This window comes from Cydia fagiglandana, chromosome 16 (assembly GCF_963556715.1).
Source record: "Cydia fagiglandana chromosome 16, ilCydFagi1.1, whole genome shotgun sequence".
In the NCBI taxonomy this organism is placed as follows: domain Eukaryota; kingdom Metazoa; phylum Arthropoda; class Insecta; order Lepidoptera; family Tortricidae; genus Cydia; species Cydia fagiglandana.
The window spans coordinates 13699521-13723307 of record NC_085947.1 but is presented as its reverse complement, the minus strand read 5'-3'; the positions used below and the strand labels follow the sequence as shown (position 1 = coordinate 13723307).

The 23787-nt window shown below is 38.1% G+C and overlaps 1 protein-coding gene and 1 long non-coding RNA gene across 2 annotated transcripts; both read right to left on the bottom strand.

Moving 5' to 3' along the window:
* Positions 1-10741: 10741 nt before the first annotated feature.
* On the bottom strand, positions 10742-18740 carry LOC134672063 (toll-like receptor 3). Its single transcript, XM_063529963.1, has 2 exons — positions 18647-18740; positions 10742-14461 (listed from the first exon to the last, which is right to left on the bottom strand). Exons 1-2 carry the CDS (start codon positions 18648-18650, stop codon positions 11184-11186), a joined length of 3282 nt encoding a protein of 1093 aa, XP_063386033.1. The 5' UTR covers positions 18651-18740; the 3' UTR covers positions 10742-11183.
* A 3033-nt stretch (positions 18741-21773) lies between these two features.
* On the bottom strand, positions 21774-23185 carry LOC134672332 (uncharacterized). Its single transcript, XR_010099321.1, has 2 exons — positions 23079-23185; positions 21774-22263 (listed from the first exon to the last, which is right to left on the bottom strand). It is a non-coding gene; the product is annotated as an uncharacterized LOC134672332 (long non-coding RNA).
* Positions 23186-23787: the final 602 nt, after the last annotated feature.

The window sequence follows — 23787 nt, the reverse complement described above, 5'->3', positions numbered from 1 at the left end:
TGCATTGCATATAATCGTCCCCCCCTGGCACTGACTAAAATGACGCTGGATGCGGATCGCTTCCAACCGGTACGAGTGGAGGTCCAAGGGGGAGGCCTATGTTCAGCAGTGGACGTCTTATGGCTGAGATGATGATGATGATGATGAATATGTACATGAATATGATGCATCATATAAAAAAAATGAGTATGACCTTTTTTATTAAGAATTTATTAAGGATTATCTCTTTCATTGATACTTTTTTCCTAAAATGTATACTTTCCTCAAAATATTTAAAAAACTGTGAACCGGGACCTATTTCATGCAAAAAGGGGGGGTTGCGTCAGGGGCAGGGGAAGGGACACTAGTGTGCGTAAAGCACCATACCCTAAGGTATCATACTACATTCATAAAAGGCTGGCTATAATTAGTTTATCAAAAAACACAATTTGACCGAATCATTAGTGGTATAGCAACCTGCGACTAAACTAACAAATAAATAAAAAACTGTGTAAAAGTTAATGTATTTATATTTAGAGAATTATGAACCTAGGTAGGTAGTTTAAAAAAACAAAGTATTTTCTCTTATACAAAAATAACTACAAAACAAAATATTATTATTTTCTTCTCCATATAGATACTTACTATACGGATTAACTTAAAATATAATAATTATTTTTGGTAATTTACGTACCTAGCTTAAGCCTAGTAAATATTATTTTACGGAGAAACTTCAAAGGCGAAATTAATTGTTTTTCTAATTTAGTCAATAGTTTTTCATACTTTTGGTCAAAAATAATATCCCTTAGTCTTCGATTTTTTTGGAACGGAAGAAACATACCTCTTTCAATTTTCCTGTCAAAATAATATGCTTCTTTTTGTATCGTATGCCATATGAGAAATATATTATGTAGGTGTCTTTGGGAGTCTAGAATTCAATTTGCGATGATACCCTTCACACGAATTCGTAGTTCTATGGGCGTCATGTGCACAGCTTAACAAATTGTAGTCCTTATTATACCAGGTGTCTTCAAAATATTTCACAAACAAATTCATTTTCGGTGTATTTGGAGCTATATCTTTAATCACATGCCAGGTGTTTTGCATGTGTATGGAAGGCAGTAGAACAAAATAAGAGCATAATCGGACAATGTTCCTTTCAGATTTATTGACAAACTTATTAGTGGTTTTCTTTTTCTTTTTCTTTTCGGTTATCTCTAATTCTTTCGCCTTGTCCCAAATCGCTTTATTATAATGATGATAACACCCTGTAATTTTTACATCTTCATATATCTGCTTTACAGCATTAATAGGGGCAATTTCGTAATCACATTTGAATAGTCTTATGTTGACTTTGAGTTCATTTTTCATCAGTGAAAACAGTCGAGTATAAGTTCTTTGCGTTTTGTTCGGTAAAAAAGCATATATGACTGGATAAACGTGTATGCTTTTTTTTATCAGAATATACATCAAGATGCAAAATATATAATTGAAAAAAGGGTCGCGGACAAACGCGGAAAGTTCCATCGCCATAGTACGAAATACTTTTAGCACAACGTAAAGTTTTTAACGTTTTGCGGGAACAAATTAGAATTATCTTTTCCTCATTTCCATCTTCAATCACAGTAAACTTTTCTCGCAACCCTTGTGGTATTCTAACGTCGTCAAGTTTTTTAAAACATAATTTATCTGAATCTAAAAATTGTTTCCTTGCTCTGTATAAGGCGGGACGAACCGATGAATATGAGGGTAAATCATATACAGGAAAATTAGGATAACATTTTTTAAATTCTGTTACCTTGTTTTCGAAAATATCTTGAATAGATTTCAAGTCATCACAGACCTCTTTCTTGATGTTATTCAGAAGCTCCCTTATTAATAATGAATTGTCATTTTTTATGCAACATTTATGAACTGTTTCACGTATTATTTTAGTTTTGTCCTTATTCAGTGTGACCGTTGCGGTACATACATTCCGATTAGTACATTTCCATCGTGTGGAGCCATCAAAATTAGTTTTTCCATCTTTACTCATAGTATACTTTCCTTTAAATACTAGTATGTCTTTTTTCTTTTGGTTTTTCATAAAATTTATTACTTTATACGGATTCATGGTAAGTGTGTTAATATTTTAGTAAATAATATGTATTTATCACTTTTTATCAAGATGTGTGTGAACAATTCATGAAAAATTTGAGTCGATTGACATCCGTCACTGTTATTGCGATTTTCCTTTTAATTACAAGTGGCCAGTATCAGCTAGGTGGGTAAGTAGTTATGCGAAGAGGTTGTAAGTAGGTACTCGTACAGTCAGCAGCAGAAGTCGCTATACACTCCAGCAGGGTGCTCAAAGAGACGTAAACGTTTAAAATTCGGTTGTATGTTTTTTTTTATGTTTGTTACCTACTCCATATCTCCGTTATTACTGGACCGATTTTGTAAATTCTTTTTTTGATTGTATGTATTTGATGAAGTGGAACAGAACTCTTCAACGACGCATAGTACGTTTAGCGATTTCGAATTTCGATTTTGACTTGGACTGGGACCCGGACTCAGACCCGGACTCGGACCTGCACCCGGACTAGGACTCGGACCCGGAGCTGGCCTTGGACCCAGACCTGGACCTGGACCAGGACCTAGACCCCTATGCTAGAACCTAACATATTTTTTTTTTCAATAAATTAGTTGATTATAAATTAGTTATGTAATGTCACGCATGACAGAAAAAGTAGGTAGGTAAGTATCAAAACTAGCAAGGAGGATTGCAACGTGCCAAAGCAAAAGGTTTTACACTTTTAAGGGGTGCTCGACCAAATGTCATAGAGGGACCCTGGCAGTTTTAGAAGCCGCCATTTTTTTAAATGGCTGATTCAAGATGGCGGCCGATTTTCAAGTTTGTCCTAGCGCGCTCAAATTTCGGTCACGGAATCTCGGACCCTCTAGACCAGCGGTCGGCAACCTGCGGCCCGCGGGCCGCATGCGGCTCGTGAAACTATCACTTGCGGCCCGAGTGCCGTCTTGGCTATTTTGCATGTAATACTGACAAACGACAATGCGCAATCGCGTCACCTCCGTTAACTACTATTATGTGGCCCTTGGCTGCTAAAAGGTTGCCGACCGCTGCTCTAGACCCTAGATTCCTATGAAAAAAAATTGCAAAAAATCCAAGATGGCGGAAAAAATTACCACTTTTTGAAGCTTTTATTTACTTTCACTTGACCGTTGTATGTCTGTCTGTAATCAAATCTTGCAAGTTAAATTTGATCCAATTCCCGGTGTCCGATTGAACTGTGATTTTGCATACATATGTAAGTCTGGTAACAATGCAATATTATGGTGTCATCGAGCTGATCTGATGATGGAGACCGGAGGTGGCCATAGGAACTCTGTGATAAAAAAACGAAACCTAATTGTGTTTGGGGTTTTTAGAATTGTCTTGATGAGTATTAGTTGCCTGTGGAAAGAAAAGAACAGTCAGCTATAAAAGCTTGTAACAAAAATTAAATTTTTGCCAAAAACTTTTTAATTAATTACCACCACCTAATAAATTGAATAAATGGTATTTGCAGTGTATTCAAAATTTAGTCCTACTCAGAAATATTGGAACACCTTGACCGCGATGATTTATCTGATGGCAACTGTACATACAATATGATAATCAAATTGTATTTATTAGACCAAGTCTTAATGGCAACGATTACGCTTCTTGGAACTGTAGAATTCGAGCTCTATACTCCATCCACGTTAACGAGCTAGTATAGCGTTCTCTCTTTTGCACTTTTGTATGCAGATGAAAGGGACAAAAAAGGGCAGTGGGCGTAAACAATGGCACCTCGCTGTTCGACACGGCTTACATGACGTCGCTTCGATTATTTATTTTTATGCAAGTCTTATGGTTATTGGTCGTTTCTTAAAAAGTTGGCACCGCCACCTGTAAATAGGTTTATGTTAGAACTTTTTTTTCATTATGTATAATTTTTATATATAAAATTTTAACACATATTTAGAGAGACTTTTTACACAGAGGCCTAATACTTTGAAAAATATTTAATAAATAATGATTACAAAAAAAAATATTGTAACTACGTTTATCCGTTAACCTGCAGTGTCCCAACGCGAGGTACTGATGTTCCGAGCTATGAAAAGTATGAAAACCACACAAATTATTAACTTAATTTAACGTCATTACCGTATTTTATTAACATATATCCTTAACTTTTAAAGTATTACTATCGCATAACAATACTATACATATATATTAAGTTATTCGGCTTCAAAGTTTGTCCAAGGCAATTCTTAACAGTCACCTGGCGCGTCACGTTCACGACGATTGTGTAACCCCCACCGCACCTTTCCCGTCTCACTCCGCACGAGCCGAAGCCGTCACTCATCAGCTATCACCTGGTAGGACGAAGACGTGGTTATTGTGCTTCGCAAATAAAACACAAACGACAAAGTATCGGAAATTGGAGTTTGTAATGGATAAGTACTCTTTATCCTGGCGTCGATATCTTGCTAATTATGTAACCTATCGCATTACTATCAAGATATGTAACGTAAACAATAGTTTAGTTTTATATGCCTAAGTATGGAGTTCATCAAGCTAATACATTTTGTGTATTCGCGATATAACTGCCATTTCCCCCATCACCTGCATATCGTCCATCTGGCTAAAACTGCCAGGTGGCTGAGATTTTGCGGCAGGTTAATGTCACTGATACCAGAACTAATACTCGTAACTATTATAATTATATAGCGGTTATATGGCTTTTGTGTGTTAATTTAGGAATAAAAACTATCCTGTCTGTTAAAGCTACATATTATTGAAATTTCTGTATTTTTGTCTTAAGTCTCGTTAACCTGTCCAAAAAGTCAGGTGAATGATGCAATGGCAGGTGAATGAAGCGTCATTCACTTGCCATATGACAGGTGATCGATAACTATTTAAAATCCACGTTACACATACTCAAACTAGATTTGTGACGTCCCACGGGAAAAGGTACCTTATGAGGGTTTTTAGTTTTAGACATATATTAAAATGTTTTGTAAAAAGGTGAAAACATGCTCATTTTGTTTATTGTGTGATGAGATGACGGGCGAGAGAGAGAGGTATGGATGAAAAGAAAAAGACATGCTGCGTCGACCCCAAATGAATGGGGCAAGGGCAAGCGAATGATGATGATGATAATCTGAAACGTTTGAAATGAAAAAAAAAAAATGCTTAACGTTTGTTTACCTGACCGACTTTCAAAAAAATTTTTTGATTGTATCTATATGCATACAGATTGGTCCCGTTTTTGTCAAAACCCAGTTCTGATGATGGGATCCATGAAGAATCGAGGGAACTCCTCAAATCTTAAAGGCATACATATAGTGATTTTTGTGTTTTTATTTACAAATCAAGCATATACATTCACAAAAGTGACATTTGATGAAGTGGAACTGCTAATGAAGATCAGAACGGAACTCTTCAACGACGCATAGTTCACGTTTGGCGATTTGATCTCTTCGTTATGTTTGTTAAGCAAGTTAAGTTTTTAAGTTAGTTTTTGTCAATCTTGAGTTCTGATGATGACTGATGAGGAATCGAGGGAACTCCTCAAATCGTAAAGGCATGCGTATAGTGACTTTTGGATTTTCATCAGAAAATCAAGCATTTTCATTAAAAACTGTCGCATTTGTTGAAGTGGAACTGCTGATGATGATCAGAACAGAACTCTTCAACGACGCATAGTACACGTTTGACGATTTAGATTTCGACTTGGATTGGGACCCGGACCCAGACTCGGGCCCGGACTCGGACCCGGACTGTGACTCGGACCCGGACCTAGACTCAAACCCGGACCTGGACCTGGATCCCGGCTCTTATCTGAACCTGAACCCGGACCTGACCTGACCTGACCTTGCACCAAACCTGAGTTCCACTAGGTACTGCGAGGGTTCAGCGTCAGCTCTATCTTGGGTACTGCTCTCCCAAGTGCTCATCAAGACGTGTCGAATGACCAAAACAGCGTGTGTCTATGTTGCACCAAAGGGGTCATCCATTAATTACGTCACACCAATTTGACCTAGACTCAAACCCGGACCTGAACCTGGATCCCGGCTCTTATCTGAACCTGAACCCGGACCTGACCTGACCTGACCTTGCACCAAACCTGAGTACTGAGAGGGTTCAGCGTCAGCTCTATCTTGGGTACTGCTCTCCCAAGTGCTCATCAAGACGTGTCGAATTACCAAAACAGCATGTGTCTATGTTGCATCAAACCTGAGTTCCAGTAGGTACTGCGAGGGTTCATCATCAGCTCTATCTTGGGTACTGCTCTCCCAAGTGCTCATCAAGACGTGTCGAATGACCAAAACAGCGTGTGTCTATGTTGCACCAAAGGGGTCATCCATTAATTACGTCACACCAATTTCTAGTTTTTTTGACCCCCCCTCCCTTGTCACACTTGGTCACATTTGGCAAACCCCTCCCCCCCTAGTGTGACGTCACATTTTTTCTACGAAATCGCCAAATCGAATTAAGTAAGTACCTAAGTATTATTAATATTTTATCAAAATATTTTTGACGATATAAATATTAGTAATTTTATAACCCAAAACTGCTTAGGAAAGAAAATTAAACGATTAAAAACTATTTTCGTTTTAAAAACTTGTTATTTAAATGTACAGCGAACTAAATAATTTAAATAAATTTTCGGTTACTGATGAAGTTAAAGTGACGTCACAAAGTTTGTGTCTCCCCCCTCCCCCATGTCACAATATGTCACATTTTCTTGACCCCCTCCCTCCCCCTAAACGTGTGACGTAATTAATGGATGACCCCAAACCTGAGTTCCACTAGGTACTGCAAGGGTTCAGCATCAGCTCTATTTTGCGTACCATTTTTCGAAGTGCTCATCAAGACGTGTTGGATGACCAAAACAGCGCGTGTGTCTATGTTGCACCAAACCTGTTCCACTAGGTGCTGCGAGGGTTCAGCATCAGCTCTATCTTGGGTACTGCTCTCCCAAGTGCTCATCAAGACGTGTCGAATGACCAAAACAGCATGTGTCTATGTTGCATCAAACCTGAGTTCCAGTAGGTACTGCGAGGGTTCATCATCAGCTCTATCTTGGGTACTGCTCTCCCAAATCCCCATCAAGACGTGTTGAATGACCAAAACAGCGTGTGTCTATGTTGCACCAAACCTGAGTTCCACTAGGTACTGCGAGGGTTCAGCATCAGCTCTATCTTGGGTACCACTTTTCCAAGTGCTCATCAAGACGTGTTGGATGACTAAAACAGCGTGTGTCTATGTTGCACCAAACCTGAGTTCCACTAGGTGCTGCGAGGGTTCAGCATCAGCTCTATCTTGGGTACTGCCCTCCCAAGTCCTCATCAAGACGTGTTGATTGACTAAAACAGCGTGTGTCTATGTTGCATCAAACCTGAGTTCCAGTAGGTACTGCGAGGATTCAGCATCAGCTTTATCTTGGGTACTGCACTTCCTAGTGCTCATCAAGACGTGTTGGATGACCAAAACAGCGTGTGTCTATGTTGCAACAAACCTGATCCAAAATTTTAATCATCATGGTGGACAATAAGGTCCCTTTTTATCGAAGATGACACATTTTTCGATTATTTTTAGAAGGCATTGAAAATGATGTGGTGGACAGGTGGATGACACTCATTACAGGTGAATGATGACAAGAAACCAGGTTAACGGCAACGGACACAGGTTAATGACGCCTCTCGATAACCTGTCAATATTTTCATTGGAATTTGTACTCATTTCTCGATAGCCTGCTTCTACTATCGATAACCTGGAGATAAAATATCTTTCACCTGTCCTTGATATCATTCACCTGAATTTCAAACGCCTAAACTAATTCTAAACTAATTGAAGGAATTGCTTCCCTTCCACATTTTCTAATAGTTTAAGTTGCCTTTTAACGATCCCAATAAAGACAAATGCAAAAAAGCAAAATTTTTGAAAAACATAAATTTTAACCTGGCGGTGCCAACTTATTGAGAAATGACCTATTATATTTATTTTATACTCTATTTAGTTAAGTTTTAATAACCAACTGCATGTTTATGATCAATACTGAAATGACATATTGGTGGACTAAGGGCCAGTTGCACCAACCACATTTGACAGACTGATCAACGTGAGCCGGCGCGCCCCGGCGCTTTACTATGAAACTTTCCATACATAAAAATTTTGCGAACTCTTTAACGATACGAACAGTTTGGTGCAACCGACCCTAAATACTTTAAAGAACTATTTATTGATTATAAACATGCAGTTCAAAATAGTTAAGGATAAGGGATAGTCAAAATAGTTAAGGATAAGGGATAGTCAAAATATTGATTTAGGTCACTAAATAGGTGTTTGGGTATACATAACAATTTCAAAAAAAGAAGGTGTTTGTTAATATAAAAATATTTAGAGCAATTAGACGCGTCCGCACCGTACAATAGACAGAGTTGACTATCATGTAAACTCACCCGTTGCACCTGCATCGCCCTTATCGCTGACCAATCACGTGCAGTCTGAGTTTTCTGGTACTACTAGCTCGTTAACGTGGATAGAGTAGGTATAATTTAAAATCTACACATTTTGCGATCTGTTCATTATGAGATTTGCACATTTTGCGATCTGCTCATTTTACGTAGCCTGCACATTTTGCGACTTGGACATTCTGCTCATCCCTTACCTGGACCTATATCGAGTACCAAAATTTTTAGATTTGCCAAGATTTCAAGATTTACTGTTCAACATTTTGAGAATCAACATATTGGGAATCCAACATTTTCGGAATCCAACATTTTGAGAATTCAACATTTTGAGATTCAACATTTTGTAATCCAACATTTTGAGAGTTCAACATTTTGAGATTCAACATTTGGAGAATCCAACATTTTGAGATTCAACATTTGGAGAATTCAACATTTTGAGATTCAACATTATGAGAATCCAACATTTCGAGAATTCAACATTATGAGATTTCAACATTATGTTCCGGAAGGTTTTAAACTTGTAGACTGGGCAGGCACGACTCAAAAAGGAATAATATTACAATTAAGTCTGTGATTCGGCATTTCTCGGTTTTTGACATTAGGCTTGTTTCTGACTCAAAATATAATTAACGTAAAGTATTAATCAATTTGCTCATGTTTCATATAAGTCACAGAAATAAGTACCTAATAATACATGTCTAAGTTTTAGTTGTCGCCCTGCCTGACACTGTTTGTATAGTCTGCAATAGACTGAAAGGCCTATGATGATGATGAAGTTTTAGTACAAATAGGGTAACTGCGTCAGGTTGCCGTCCAGTACCTGTTTCCGTCCACTTGGCGGAGTTGCTACAAAGAATTGCGTATAATTTGAATATAAACCTAACTTACCGGACATTTTTGTACTTATTGTACATCAGTTTTTAAAAGCAAAAATATTTTAGTAGAACTGGAATTCATGAGTACCAAATCTTAACTGACATTTTTGTCACTCAAACAAGTTTGATCAAGATCGGCTTACTTTATATTTCGTCAACTTTATCTTTGTTTCCAAAAAACTGTGAATTGTGAATTTTAATTTTTTTTTCGTAACAGAACAGTATCTAGTTGCTGCTCTCACCAATCGGTTCAAAAATATACATACTTTATACAATTAATACATAAATGTAATGGTACTTAATGAAAAGGAATAGGTACTGTACTACTAACTTTATGTGCTCTAATGTGAAAAAAAAAACACAACGACAGTGAAGAACGGAATTCTTAATTTAAATTTGAACTGATAAACTCCAATAATAAATATGATTCTTACTGAGCACACTGCGATAGTCCATTGGTTGGAAAGCCCGTTCGAAATTTAAACTTATTTGCTTTATAATAAGGTTGCATTTTGCAGACCTTTTACTCTCTCATACTTATAGTAGGCTATTCAGAAAAAAAATGAAATATCTCACAAAAGTAAGTAAGTAGAATTAAACTTTGTATCAAAGACATAAGTCATAAAGTTCAATGTCAAAGTTTTAAGTAAGGATCTTTCTTACTAAAATTACTTCTTAATATGAATGACCAGTGTAAGCATCAGTTAGCTAGCCCTAAGCAACCAAAGATCAGGCTGCAGTTTAAAAACTAATAAAGTTAGAGTTAACCTGATAATTTTCCCGCCGTCTCCATACTCGTTTTAGTTGGATATTGACTGGTCAGCTGCCTGTTAGCTATAGTTTTCCCGAAAATCGCCAGGACAGAGGTGAAAATTTTTGTATGAAAACTTGCAACTTTAAATGCATTTTTTATCGAAACTATTGCATTCTAAAATGAAGTCAAAATCAGTCCATCGATTCAATTTTTTGCAAGCTTTCTAATGGTACCTCACACGATTCTTACAATTGAAAATAAAATTCAGCCTACCCCTCTTAACCCCTAAATTTCCCCCTAAAATCAGAAATAAGCAGTTTCGACTTATTCACAGTGTTAGTGATGGTACCTGCCATAACTATTCCAAATTTCAGGTACCTACATCAAACGGTCTTTGAGAAAAACGCATTTAACCGATTTGCAAGACCGAAGTGATCCCATAAGAGCACCGTGAACAAAGTTTTGTACGGTGCTCTAAAAAGAGACAGCTATAAGACGGCTGTTTCATTGTTAACGTGGCGTTACTTGCCCTGAGGGGCTACCGCGAAAACCGAAAATCGCAAATTGCGGGGATTTTTCTCTGTCACTCTAATTACGCCGTCATTGGAGTAAAAGAGAAAGATCCCCGCAATTTGCGAACTTCGATTTCCGCAGTTATAGCCCTGTAACCCAGTCATTTAACTGAACGTTAGTATCGCTAACTAGAAATATTTTAGTAGCCTACGAGTCCCAAGACTCCCACGAGCCACAGCCACGGCCACGGTCCTTCGTGGCTATACAATAAATTGTATAAAGATGTTTTCCAGAACATCAATATTCAGGGAGGAAAATGGGGACGTTTGTATGGGGAAGTTTTTACCCAAATTACCATTTTCATAAAAAAAAATTATTTTATTTTGCGCTCCTGAAAACTAGGCTGTTTGAAATTTCCACTATCGATTATATCAAAAATAAAACACATTTTTCAGGTATATATTATAAACATTTTAATTTAAGCTTAACCTATGTTTAAAGTACAATTAAAAACATTAAAAACATCATACAAAAATCTACAACTCACAACTTTATAGTTATTCCATTTCCATCACATTGGATATTGGTTGTCTGCTATGCGACAAATGGTTACTATACGCATGTTTATTTCGTAACTTAAAGAAAACGAATATCAGACTTAAAACTAGTAGACCAAGGAGTGCCGCAAGGCACGTAGCTATGAAATATAATGCAGACCTCAGATCATTTGAGCCTCCATCACTAGCGGACTGAGCGGCAAATTTATTATATACAACATTATTCGACTTCCAATCATCAAACATACTCTTAATTTCATTTTTCATAGATTGTTTTTCTTTCGATAACATTGCAATGATTGTTTTCTCTATTTCATCATTCCTTATTGGCGAATCTGTTTGAGAATCCACTGCTATAACATTACGAAGTTTTACATATTCTTGTATGTTTTCTAAAGCCCTGTTAGTGCTATTGTTGATGTTCATTAGTTTTTCAATTAAAATATTATTTCTTGTTTCACTTTTGTTAAATACTTCTAGAAAATTTTCTATTGAAGTAGAGACCTTTTGGAGACCGATTGACTCGAGATCAATTTTAGAATCGTTACGGTTCAAAAACCTTTCCACTGTGACCCGGAATTCTTCCAAAGAGCTCGACAACATTGCTGCAAGAGCAGTTTCGTTACTATTGTTCTGACCAAAGTCATTAAACTTAGTCTTACCTTTACAAGTTATGCCATCAACATTCTCTTTATCATATATTTCATTTCTCGCTTTAACGGACAGTAAGCCTGTATGACTGTGCAGTCTGTGCGGAATATCCGTATTCTTTTTCCATTCGGTTAACCTACTGCAAGGTACAGGGTTTCCACCTATGTAAAGTTCTCTAATATTTGCTTTAGTAAACTCTACAAAATCTACATCGTCTATTAGATTATTGTCAACATAAACTAATCGCAGAAGAGGTGTGTTGTGAAATATGCTTGCACTAAAACTATGCAACGTATTACTTGACAAGTCAAGGGTGTTTAAATTCGCTAGACCATCAAATACACCAAACTTTAGCGAAGACACGAAGTTATTGCTTAAATTTAGGATGCTCAGGTCTTCATTATCGCTGAAAGACCCTGGTTGGATACTGGAAAGCTTATTATTACTGAGATCGATCCATGCAACTTGGCGTAAATTTTGGAACGATTTCTTATCAACAGTCCTAATCTTATTTGAAGCCAGATTCAACAGTTCGAGAGTTGTAATCTGGTACACTTGGACTTCATTGATATCTGATATTTCGCAAAAAGACAAATCCAAGTTGGTAATTGTAGTATTTACTACACTCTCGAAAGTAAATCTTGATGTCACGTGATCGAGTAGGACTACAGAGAGTGACTTCAAATTCGAAAATATCGATGAATTAAATACTACATCTTTATTGGCAGAAATGTCAAGCTTTAGAAGATTATTTAAATCGCGAAAAGCTCCATTCTCAATGTTAATTAGATTATTCCCCTTTAAACTTAATGAACTTAAATTACTTAGCCCTGAAAAAGTTTGATCGGTCACATGTTGAAGTTTATTGTATTGTAAATACAAATCATTCACAAATTTTATATTCGTATTATTTATAGAAAAAGATTCTATTTGATTGTAAGATAGATCCAAAACTTCAATTGACCCAGTGCCATTAAATGTATTAAATTCTAGTACTGATATCTTACTATGTGTAGAATTGAACTTTTTTACGGACTCCATTCCGTTGAAGGCGTTGTTTTGAATCGTTTTTATTTTGGAATTAGTGAAATCGAGCTCTGTAGTTAAAGCTAGTCCACTGAACATATGTGGCGGGATAACCTCAACAAGGGGATTATTATTTAAATTCAACGACTCAAGCTCTTTTAAATTTTGGAAAGAAAGTATTTCAATATTTTCAATTGCGTTATTAGATAAATCGACAACTTTTAACGAAGTTAGAGATTTAAACGTGTCGTTTCTGATTTTCTTAATTTTATTATTGTTGATATAGAAGTAGGAAAGATTGTTTAGATTCGAAGTGTCAAATTCTATGTCTTGTAATTGGTTATATGAGAGGTCTAGTTCTGTCAATAATTCGAGTTTATAAAAGGTTGTTTTATGAATTTTGGATATAGAATTTCTACTGAAATTTAAAGATTGAAATTGCCCCTCAAATAATTCCGGACCTAGCTCAGTAACATTAGCACTACTCAAGTCTAGTTTGTCGACACAAATGCCTAGAAAGGTGTTTTTGATCAAAGAACCCGCAATAGGATTATTATGGACTTTAAAATCCTCAATACGCTTTCCTTCAAATGCTCCTGGTTCTATTTTAGAAATTCTATTTGATGATATGTCTAACGATTGTAAATTAGTGTTATGCTGAAATATAGACTTAGTGATTGTACTAATTGTGTTATTGCTCAAGTCCAAGTCCTGTAATTCAACCAAATGGTCAAACGATGCATCTCCAATACTAGCTAAAGTGTTCGAACTTATATTAAGTTTTTCCAACTTGGACATTTTATCAAAATTGCTTTCCTCAATTGATGTCAAATAGTTGTGGTCTAAAACCAATTCCTTCATAAATTCGAATCTTGCAAAAACTACACCCAATTTAGTTATTTCGTTATCTGAAACGTATAACTTTTGGAGCTGTGTAATGCCTTCAAAAGTAAGTATATCGAAACTTTTGATATAATTATGAGATAGATCTAAATGTAGTAAATCTGGAAACTGTCTGAAGTAATTGTTGGGTATGGACGATATAGCGTTGTAGCTCAAATCTATTGTCTGTACCACGCTGAATCCGGCGCCGGGCGATCTCTCGCCGACTTCTAAATCTGCTATATGATTACAAGACATGTTGAGCAATTTTAAACTGTTAATTTTTGTGAAAGCTTCTAGCTTTAAAGACTCTATTGTGTTGCTGGAAAGATCAATGTTTGTTGCTTTACGTGCATTATAAATGGCTGATGGGACTGAGTTCATTTTTCCGTTGGTAATCGATAGAGTGAGTATATGGTCTCTGAGTTCATTGACGACACCGTAGGCGTCGAATGAATCTGTTCCGTCAATATTTTCTGCTCTGACGTATAGACTGTAGTCGTCATCGGTTCTAAATCGTCGGTAACCGTTGTAGTAGTCGTAGGTTTCATGGCGTCTGCAGGGCCAATCTCTTATGTAGGCGATAGCGGAGCCAAAGTCATCAGTGCAAGTTAATTCGCCTTCACAAGGTTGCCGTCCCAAGTCGGCCAGCTGGCAATCACCATCCACTTGACTTATTGCGGCAAATGCCAGCAAAATTATCTTTTGGGTATTATAACCTGAAATTAAAATGATTAGATACAGTTATAAGTTCAAGGATCGATTTTTAGAGCACCGTACAAAACTTTGTTCACGGTGCTCTTATGGGATCACTTCGGTCTTGCAAATCGGTTAAATGCGTTTTTCTCAAAGACCGTTTGATGTAGGTACCTGAAATTTGGAATAGTTATGGCAAGTACCATCACTAACACTGTGAATAAATCGAAACTACTTATTTCTGATTTTAGGGGGAAATTTAGGGGTTAAGAGGGGTAGGCTGAATTTTATTTTCAATTGTAAGAATCGTGTGAGGTACCATTAGAAAGCTTGCAAAAAATTGAGTCGATGGACTGATTTTGACTTCATTTTAGAATGCAATAGTTTCGATAAAAAATGCATTTAAAGTTGCAAGTTTTCATACAAAAATTTTCACCTCTGTCCTGGCGATTTTCGGGAAAACTATAGCTAACAGGCAGCTGACCAGTCAATATCCAACTAAAACGAGTATGGAGACGGCGGGAAAATTATCAGGTTAACTCTAACTTTATTAGTTTTTAAACTGCAGCCTGATCTTTGGTTGCTTAGGGCTAGCTAAGTGATGCTTACACTGGTCATTCATATTAAGAAGTAGTTTTAGTAAGTAAGATCCTTACTTAAAACTTTGGCATTGAAATTTATGACTTATGTCTTTGATACAAAGTTTAATTCTACTTACTTACTTTTGTGAGATATTTCATTTGTTTTCTGAATAGCCTACTATAAGTATGAGAGAGTAAAAGATCTGCAAAATGCAACCTTATTATAAAGCAAATAAGTTTAAATTTCGAACGGGCTTTCCAACCAATGGACCATCGCAGTGTGCTCAGTAAGAATCATATTTATTATTGGAGTTTATCAGTTCAAATTTAAATTAAGAATTCCGTTCTTCACTGTCGTTGTGTTTTTTTTTTCACATTAGAGCACATAGAGTTAGTAAAGCGATAGAATAGAGATAATAAAGTCATTCAATATTTATTAACAGCTATGGCGTCATCTACCTATAGATTTTACTGAGAGTATCTGATTCGTCGAAACAGTACCTATTCCTTTTCATTAAGTACCATTACATTTATGTATAAAGTATGTATATTTTTGAACCGATCTATGAGAGCAGCAACTAGATACTGTTCTGTTACGAAAAAAAAATTAAATTTAATAATTCACAGTTTTTGGAAACAAAGGTAAAGTTGACGAAATATAAAGTAAGCCGATCTTGATCAAACTTGTTTGAGTGACAAAAATGTCAGTTAAGATTTGGTACTCATGAATACCAGTTCTACTAAAATATTTTTGCTTTTAAAAACTGATGTACAATAAGTCCAAAATTGTCCGGTATGTTAGGTTTATATTCAAATTATACGCAATTCTTTGTAGCAACTCCGCCAAGTGGACGAAAACAGGTACTGGACGGCAACCTGACGCAGTTACCCTATTTGTACTAAAACTTAGACATTTATTATTAGGTACTTATTTCTGTGACTTATATGAAACATGAGCAAATTGATTAATACTTTACGTTAATTATATTTTGAGTCAGAAACAAGCCTGTGCCTGCCCAGTCTACAAGTTTAAAATACAACAATTGCGACTATATCAAAGATTATGAGGTTGTATGTATGTCGCAGTCGGATCGTATAATCCGCCGTATTACATTACGGCTAGCCGTTTTCAAAAACAGGGGCGTTTTGAAATGCGGCGGTTTAACGATTAGCCGTATTGAATGCGGCTGAATGAGAATCCGCCGGAATGTATTCGGCGCCATACGTTCTTCAACACGGCTAGCCGTAATGTAATACAGCGAGTCATTAGCCGCCGCTTTGACAGTTTTTAGTTCCCATTTTTAACACTCGTGGCGCTGCCTGACAAACGCTGGGGTGTCCATCAAATCTGGAGTTTGTCGGACTGTTTCTTTTCAAAAAAAAAATTTCCTTCGCAACTTAACTAGACGGAGCCCCGCTTCGCGGGGCTCCTATTTCTGAGCGGTTTGCCCTTCGGGCATCTGAAGCTACCTAACGAACCTAACCTACGTACCTATTGATTAAGTGAGACGTCCGTGAAAAAATTACACTTTGGGGAAAAAAGCGTAGGTAGGTAATTAGGTTAGGTTCGTTATGTAACTTCAGATGCCCGAAGGGCAAACCGCCCAGAAATAGGAGCCCCGCTTGCGGGGCTCCGTCTATTTAAGTTGTGAAGGAAATGTTTTGGAAAAGAAACACATGTAGTGCGGTGGGACCATGGTAGAAATAAATTAAATTGCAAACATTGTCAAACTCCGGTTACGAAGGCGACCGAAAGAACTGGTCACTCTACAATGTACGATGCGGCTAAACGTGGGCCGCCTTATTGAAGAACGTATCGCAATGACAATCCGGCTAATCGTCGAACCGCCGCATTTCAAAACGCCCCTGTTTTTGAAAACGGCTAGCCGTAATGTAATACGGCGGATTATACGATCTGACTACGACATGTATACCCAGTATTTTTGACGGATTTAGTTTTTCATGCTCGAAGTTGCCTGTCAACTCTGACGTATATTAAATTATCAACTATTTTGGTGTTTGAAAGAATCAATAATTGGCAAAGTGCCGTGGCAGAAAAAGCCATTCTCCAAAAAAGAATCAATAATAATGAAAATGTCCAGACAAGTGGAAGAATATCATACTTCAATATGTTATGGATGCTAGTACTAGTAAGATGTAAAAACAACAGTTTAGCGGAATGTCAGTTTACGAAATGGTTTGTACAAATTACAGAGAAATTCATAATAATTTGTTTCTACTAGAAATGTGCCTTCACCAAACGTTTTAGATAAACGGTATTAGGCCTATATTATATAAACGTTCTTGATTTCGGTTGGCCGAAATGGGACTTACGATTTTTCCTCTTTTCACCTCCAAGATGAGGTTGATTGTTAGTGTTAGAAAGCTGTAATTTGGTATGGATATACAATCAACCCGACAAGGTGGTAAATAAAATCTTTAATCTCTAAAAAATATATCTAAGGTAGAAGCTTTGTAACTTCTACATTACCTATACTAGCCCAGAGGACTTTAATAAAAGTCCAAACTCCAAGGTCCCAGAGCTCCCAGACATTACCTTCTTATTTCCTAGTCAATAAAATGTACTTATGGGATAAATTAGTATTAGTATCCAAACTTAAAACCACCTAGGGATGTGTCGTACGGTGCTCTGAACACCGTAGTCTTGACTTCGTGCTTGGCCAATTATTATTTTTAAATAGATTGTACAATTTCGACGAAAGAGATAAGTATGGGTTTTTCATATCGGATGTTTTATAATTTAAACCGACGCGTAGGACTCTTATCATTTTTCATGTCGAAGAATTAACCGTTCTTTGTTTACACGAGTGGGCCATAACAACTTCTAAATTAATTGCAATTTTATTATTTTTTTATTTTATTTTAGGGAACATGTTATAATATAGGTAAAATATCTGGGAAATGAAATACATATATATACACAATTTGACTAGGTACCTACCTATTAACTATCAAGGAAGGGCCAAAAGGTTTGCCTGTTTGGTTTATTCAATGTGTCTTTGGAAAGAAATAACGACTTTTTTATAATTGAACAAAAAAACATAAGAGAAGTCAATCGTAAGAAGAGTGCAGTGAAAAAGACTGTCATAGTTTTTCCATTTTATGACAGTGCGGTGGCGGAACGTGTACAACTTAATTTTACATCAGCTTCCCTAATTTGAGATAAATAATTTAACAATTAACTTCTGGTGGTTGTTATATTTCAATTCTTAAGTAGGTATATAGATTCTGTCTACCCTAACTTTGCACAAACTTGGCAGTAAGGTCAGACTCTACGAAAATAGGTTAAATGATACCCTTCAGACATAATATCTTCATAAATGTTGTCTATTTTCTTAGCAGGCACTGTCTCGAACGTGTCGATTTTTTTCCATCTTCCAGAATTTAATTGACAGTAAAACAAATACTAAACTCCTCATAAGTATAACAATCAATCCTGACTTGGTTACGCGTGAACGGGTGGACCAATTTCGCTAATTATTTTTTTGTTCTGTTTGTTATTGTCGACGTCAGGAGAAGGTTATTATGAAAGAAAAAAATTAAGACTTTGCAAAAAAATTGATATGTGAAACGAAGCAGTCTTACATAAAAGAAAAGATAGCTTACCCATTTTTACAGCTCCTCATAGGACAGATTAACGTCCACACAACTTTTATCACTTATATTTGCATATGCTTTGTATTAAATGTGTCGCGGCCAACGGGTCAGCAAACACTGATGGGTGTTGTATTTATTCGAACATTTACAATATCCCCCTGTTATCACTTATCATGTACTTAGTCACAGGAACTCGTGATGGACAATAAGGACTCATTTAAATAAAACTAAAATAATACCTACAGTTACTTTTTTTAGGGTTCCGTACCCAAAGGGTAAAACGGGACCCTATTACTAAGACTTCGCTGTCCGTCCGTCCGTCCGTCCGTCCGTCTGTCACCAGGCTGTATCTCACGAACCGTGATAGCTAGACAGTTGAAATTTTCACAGATGATGTATTTCTGTTGCCGCTATAACAACAAATACTAAAAACAGAATAAAATAAAGATTTAAATGGGGCTCCCATACAGCAAACGTGATTTTTGACCAAAGTTAAGCAACGTCGGGAGGGGTCAGTACTTGGATGGGTGACCGTTTTCTTTTTTGCTTTTTTTTTGTTTTTTTTTTTTGCATTATGGTACGGAACCCTTCGTGCGCGAGTCCGACTCGCACTTGCCCGGTTTTTTTCCTTGTTCACAAACTACCACAATATCCGTACCAGTGGCGAGCCAAGAATATTAGTAGCCGGTAGTAATATATTATGTTAGCCGGAGCAGTTTGGCAAGCCGGCAGAAATCGAGTTCTATGGACGCTCTGCCTCTGGTCGGCACCCTAAAGGTTAATAAAAAAAATGGTGCTATGATAGGGACTTCTAATGCCAATCATTGGATAAACTCATATATTATTTATGTTACTTATAGGGCTTGTGCACAAATTTCGCGAGATTCGATGGGAGAGGGTCACGAAAAACTCACGATAGATAACGTTGGGGGAGGGGGGTATAAGGAAACCTCACGTGTATTTTTCTACAGTAAACGAAACTAAGAAAAAAGAACCTACCACATGAGTAGATATACTTTTTCTCGGTTTCGTTAAACATAAATCTTCACTCTGCACTTCAAAATAGCGAGTCTATTTAAGGAAAATACAAAAATAAACAATATTTTCTTAATAGAACACTATTTATCTTAAAATTAGGTCGAATGAAAAAATTCAAAAAAATACACGTGAGGGGTAGCCAAAAACCTCACCAAATATCATCAAGGGGGAGGAGGGGTCAATAAGTAGCCGAAAATACCTCGCGTGATTTGTGCACAACCCCTTACATACTGGGTTAGCTTTGGGTACCCATTTCTTTATACGGTGAATCAACTTTTTCTTCTATGCACGTTCCCTATACTTAGGAGTAAATAGAAGTTATTGAGTGTTAAAAAACCTCTATATTATTTTTAACTGTGTCGTATATTTAACCCATCTTACCCTAGTAAGTAACTCTGTCTGTAACCTCTTCACGATTATATCGCTGAACCGATTTAGATGAAATTTGGCATGGAGATAGTTTAAGGCCCGGGGAAGGACATAGGATAGTTTTTATAAATCATAATCATCATCATTCTACGCAGACGAAGTCGCATGCAAAAGATAGTACTTAAATAAATAACCTTATCAGTAACGAACAATAATTATTTAAGTCAAATATGTTCATGTGTTAATTACCCGAGACATTAAGTAGTAGTTAGGGAAGTCTAATTAAATAATAGGCACGTCATTGTTACAAAAGTATAAATAAAACAAGCACAGGGCCCCTATTCGACAAGCGACGTTTGACGTATCGTGTTGATCTCCCGTTGATGAGGGAAAAATCATAAGTTCTCGAACACGTACAATGTCAAAATTTGACATTAACAATCCACAGTTAGGGTGACAAGCCAACCAAACCGAACCACCCTTAGTTTAGAGTTGAGTTTTGGTTGTACCAAATGATATTATCCACCGTTGATGGAATCAACACTCAGTATGCAATAAAATCAACTGTTGATTTGACGTGGATGCGAAATCTGACAGTTGCACATGTCGAATTTGGCCCCAGATGTTGTTACCTAATATTTTGTTTTTGTTTTTGATGATCATCAGTCAAGAGTCAATAGCTCATTTGACTAATGGCCATACCATAAGTATAGGCAGTGGGGAGACACTCCTTACGAGCAATTATTAGGTTTGGCATCACTTGACTTCCTTAATTGTGCGTGCACGACCACAGATAATCGCTCCTCTACACGATGGGCCAGCGCCGGCCACTCCAAGGGGCTCAGCCATGCGGTAGAATGAGATAGCAATATCACTTGCTCCCTCTAACGCATAAATGCGTCCCTTGGAGTGGCCGGCGCTGGCCCATCGTGTAGAGGAGCCATAAGATAATCACTTGAATTTTGAAAACCCTAAATAGCCGAAAGGGATAGTGCTATATATTAGAAAGGGATAGCATGATTCGACCCTGAATCGCTGTCAAACATCGGGTTTGCAAGAAGTGTCCTTTCTGTACGGTAGTACTATTATTAATTCTGTGGTATAGGACTAGATATGTACAATAAAATCCAGTAGTTCATGAAATGACTTTGAAACACGTTTGAATGTAGGGGAATCCCTTGATGTGTTCTAAGTTTTTATAGGTTGCAACACTCAACAGGGACATAACTCGTTTGTATTCGTACCTTGGGGCTATTCATAAATTACGTCATTTCAAATTAGGGGGTGGCGGGGTCTAGACATCGGATGATGGTAGAGGAAACGGGGTCATTCGAAGCATGTTTTTTGGATGATTTTAGGGGAGGGTCAAAAATCGATGACGTAATTTATGGACAGCCCCTATATAATAATCTTATCTAATGTGACTAATGTTTTATTTTCGCATCACAAAGAACTTCACAGAGCAAAGTACGAAGTTATTTTTATCACATTCTGGCTTCTGCCGTAATGTCGGATATAAATGTATATTAAAAATAATTTTAAGGTAACAGTCTTAACTGTATAAATAAAATGTTTAAAATAACTGTCAAAAAGTGTTTCCACACCAAATTTCATCTAAAATGGTTCATTAGTTTAAGAGTGAAGAGATAACAGACAGACAGTTACTTTCGCTTTATTATTAGGGAGAAGCGTGGTGTTCAAATGTAAGGATAAAACAATAAAAACACAATTATTGGTCTATAAAAATCTTTTATTAAAAAATCACTGCGATATTGTGTAATAGTCGCCTACGCACAGGATCTGCCATACAGTTAACAATTATACTATATCATTATGATCTTAACGGCTCCGCGAGCCTACATTATTCAAATTACAACTAAACACAAGCGAATCCGAACACAAAGAAATGCTATCAATCGATCGACAAAATAAATACACTTATACCCGGTCGGGAATACATATTGGAATTTAATATAGACATTATAGACATTTCCGCAACCCGGGACCCGCTACACCCGTCCGGATGTGGTTCACCGATAATCTTAATAATCTTAAGTATAAGTCAGTCCTAGAACTGGCGCGCGGGCGGAGCCGGCCTCTGGTCTCTCTGTGTTTGTGTGTGTGTGTGCCGGCTGCTGGAGATACGTGTAGGACGCGCCCCGCGCGTGTGTGTTGAGAGGCCCCGGGTACCGTAGTCGTAGTCCGAAATAGGTCGGAATCTGTCAAAATATAAATATTTTGTAAGTAGATCTTAAAAGCTATGTACAGTCAACAAAACTATTAATTAGCTTAGCACCCCTGCATACAAATGTGTATGCAGCGGTGCTAAGCTAATAGCTTTGCTGACTGTATGTGCCCACAATGTTAAGTAGCTTTGCTGACTGTATGTGCCCACAATGTTAAGCTATGTACAACAAATAAAATGTAAATCATATACTGAACGAGTTACTGTTGGGACTTGGGACCGATCCTAAAAATAAATATGCTGATTCATAATTCAAAGTATAGTATTTTCAGGATATAAAATCACGCGGGTCATTTTTCACTATTAGTATTTATTTTAATAATAGTCTCGAATTACTCTTGAACGTTTTTGTATACATTTGCGTTTAGCCTGTGGTTTTGGAGTACTTTTGAAAGTTGAAATCTAGATCGTAATTATATTTAAACGTACAAGTTCTGTAATAAGACAGACATTGGTTTTCTATCACAGAAAGGTCCTTATGCTCCAAGCCCACATATTAAAACGTTTTTTAGGGTCAGAAGTTTATTATGGCGTCTAAGCAGCCTAGAGCGCGGCATCACTAACGATTTGCGAACTCACTGCGCGCTCGCCCTGCTTCCAACTCGCTCGCAAATCTCCAGTGTGGCCGCTCTAGAGTACCGTAACTTGCCTCGTGCAGTGCCCCGGGGCAGCAGCCGGTAGCTTAGCTGTAGAGGTCGTCGTCCTGCCCCTCCTCCTGGAACGTGGGCTGGTCGCCACCCGACGTGCCCGCGCTGCTCGGGAACCTGCGCCGCACAACACGGAACTTACCTCGTGCAGTGACCCGGGGCAGCAGCCGGTAGCTTAGCTGTAGAGGTCGTCGTCCTGCCCCTCCTCCTGGAACGTGGGCTGGTCGCCACCCGACGTGCCCGCGCTGCTCGGGAACCTGCGCCGCACAACACGGAACTTACCTCGTGCAGTGACCCGGGGCAGCAGCCGGTAGCTTAGCTGTAGAGGTCGTCGTCCTGCCCCTCCTCCTGGAACGTGGGCTGGTCGCCACCCGACGTGCCCGCGCTGCTCGGGAACCTGCGCCGCACAACACGGAACTTACCTCGTGCAGTGCCCCGGGGCAGCAGCCGGTAGCTTAGCTGTAGAGGTCGTCGTCCTGCCCCTCCTCCTGGAACGTGGGCTGGTCGCCACCCGACGTGCCCGCGCTGCTCGGGAACCTGCGCCGCACAACACGGAACTTACCTCGTGCAGTGCCCCGGGGCAGCAGCCGGTAGCTTAGCTGTAGAGGTCGTCGTCCTGCCCCTCCTCCTGGAACGTGGGCTGGTCGCCACCCGACGTGCCCGCGCTGCTCGGGAACCTGCGCCGCACAACACGGAACTTACCTCGTGCAGTGCCCCGGGGCAGCAGCCGGTAGCTTAGCTGTAGAGGTCGTCGTCCTGCCCCTCCTCCTGGAACGTGGGCTGGTCGCCACCCGACGTGCCCGCGCTGCTCGGGAACCTGCGCCGCACAACACGGAACTTACCTCGTGCAG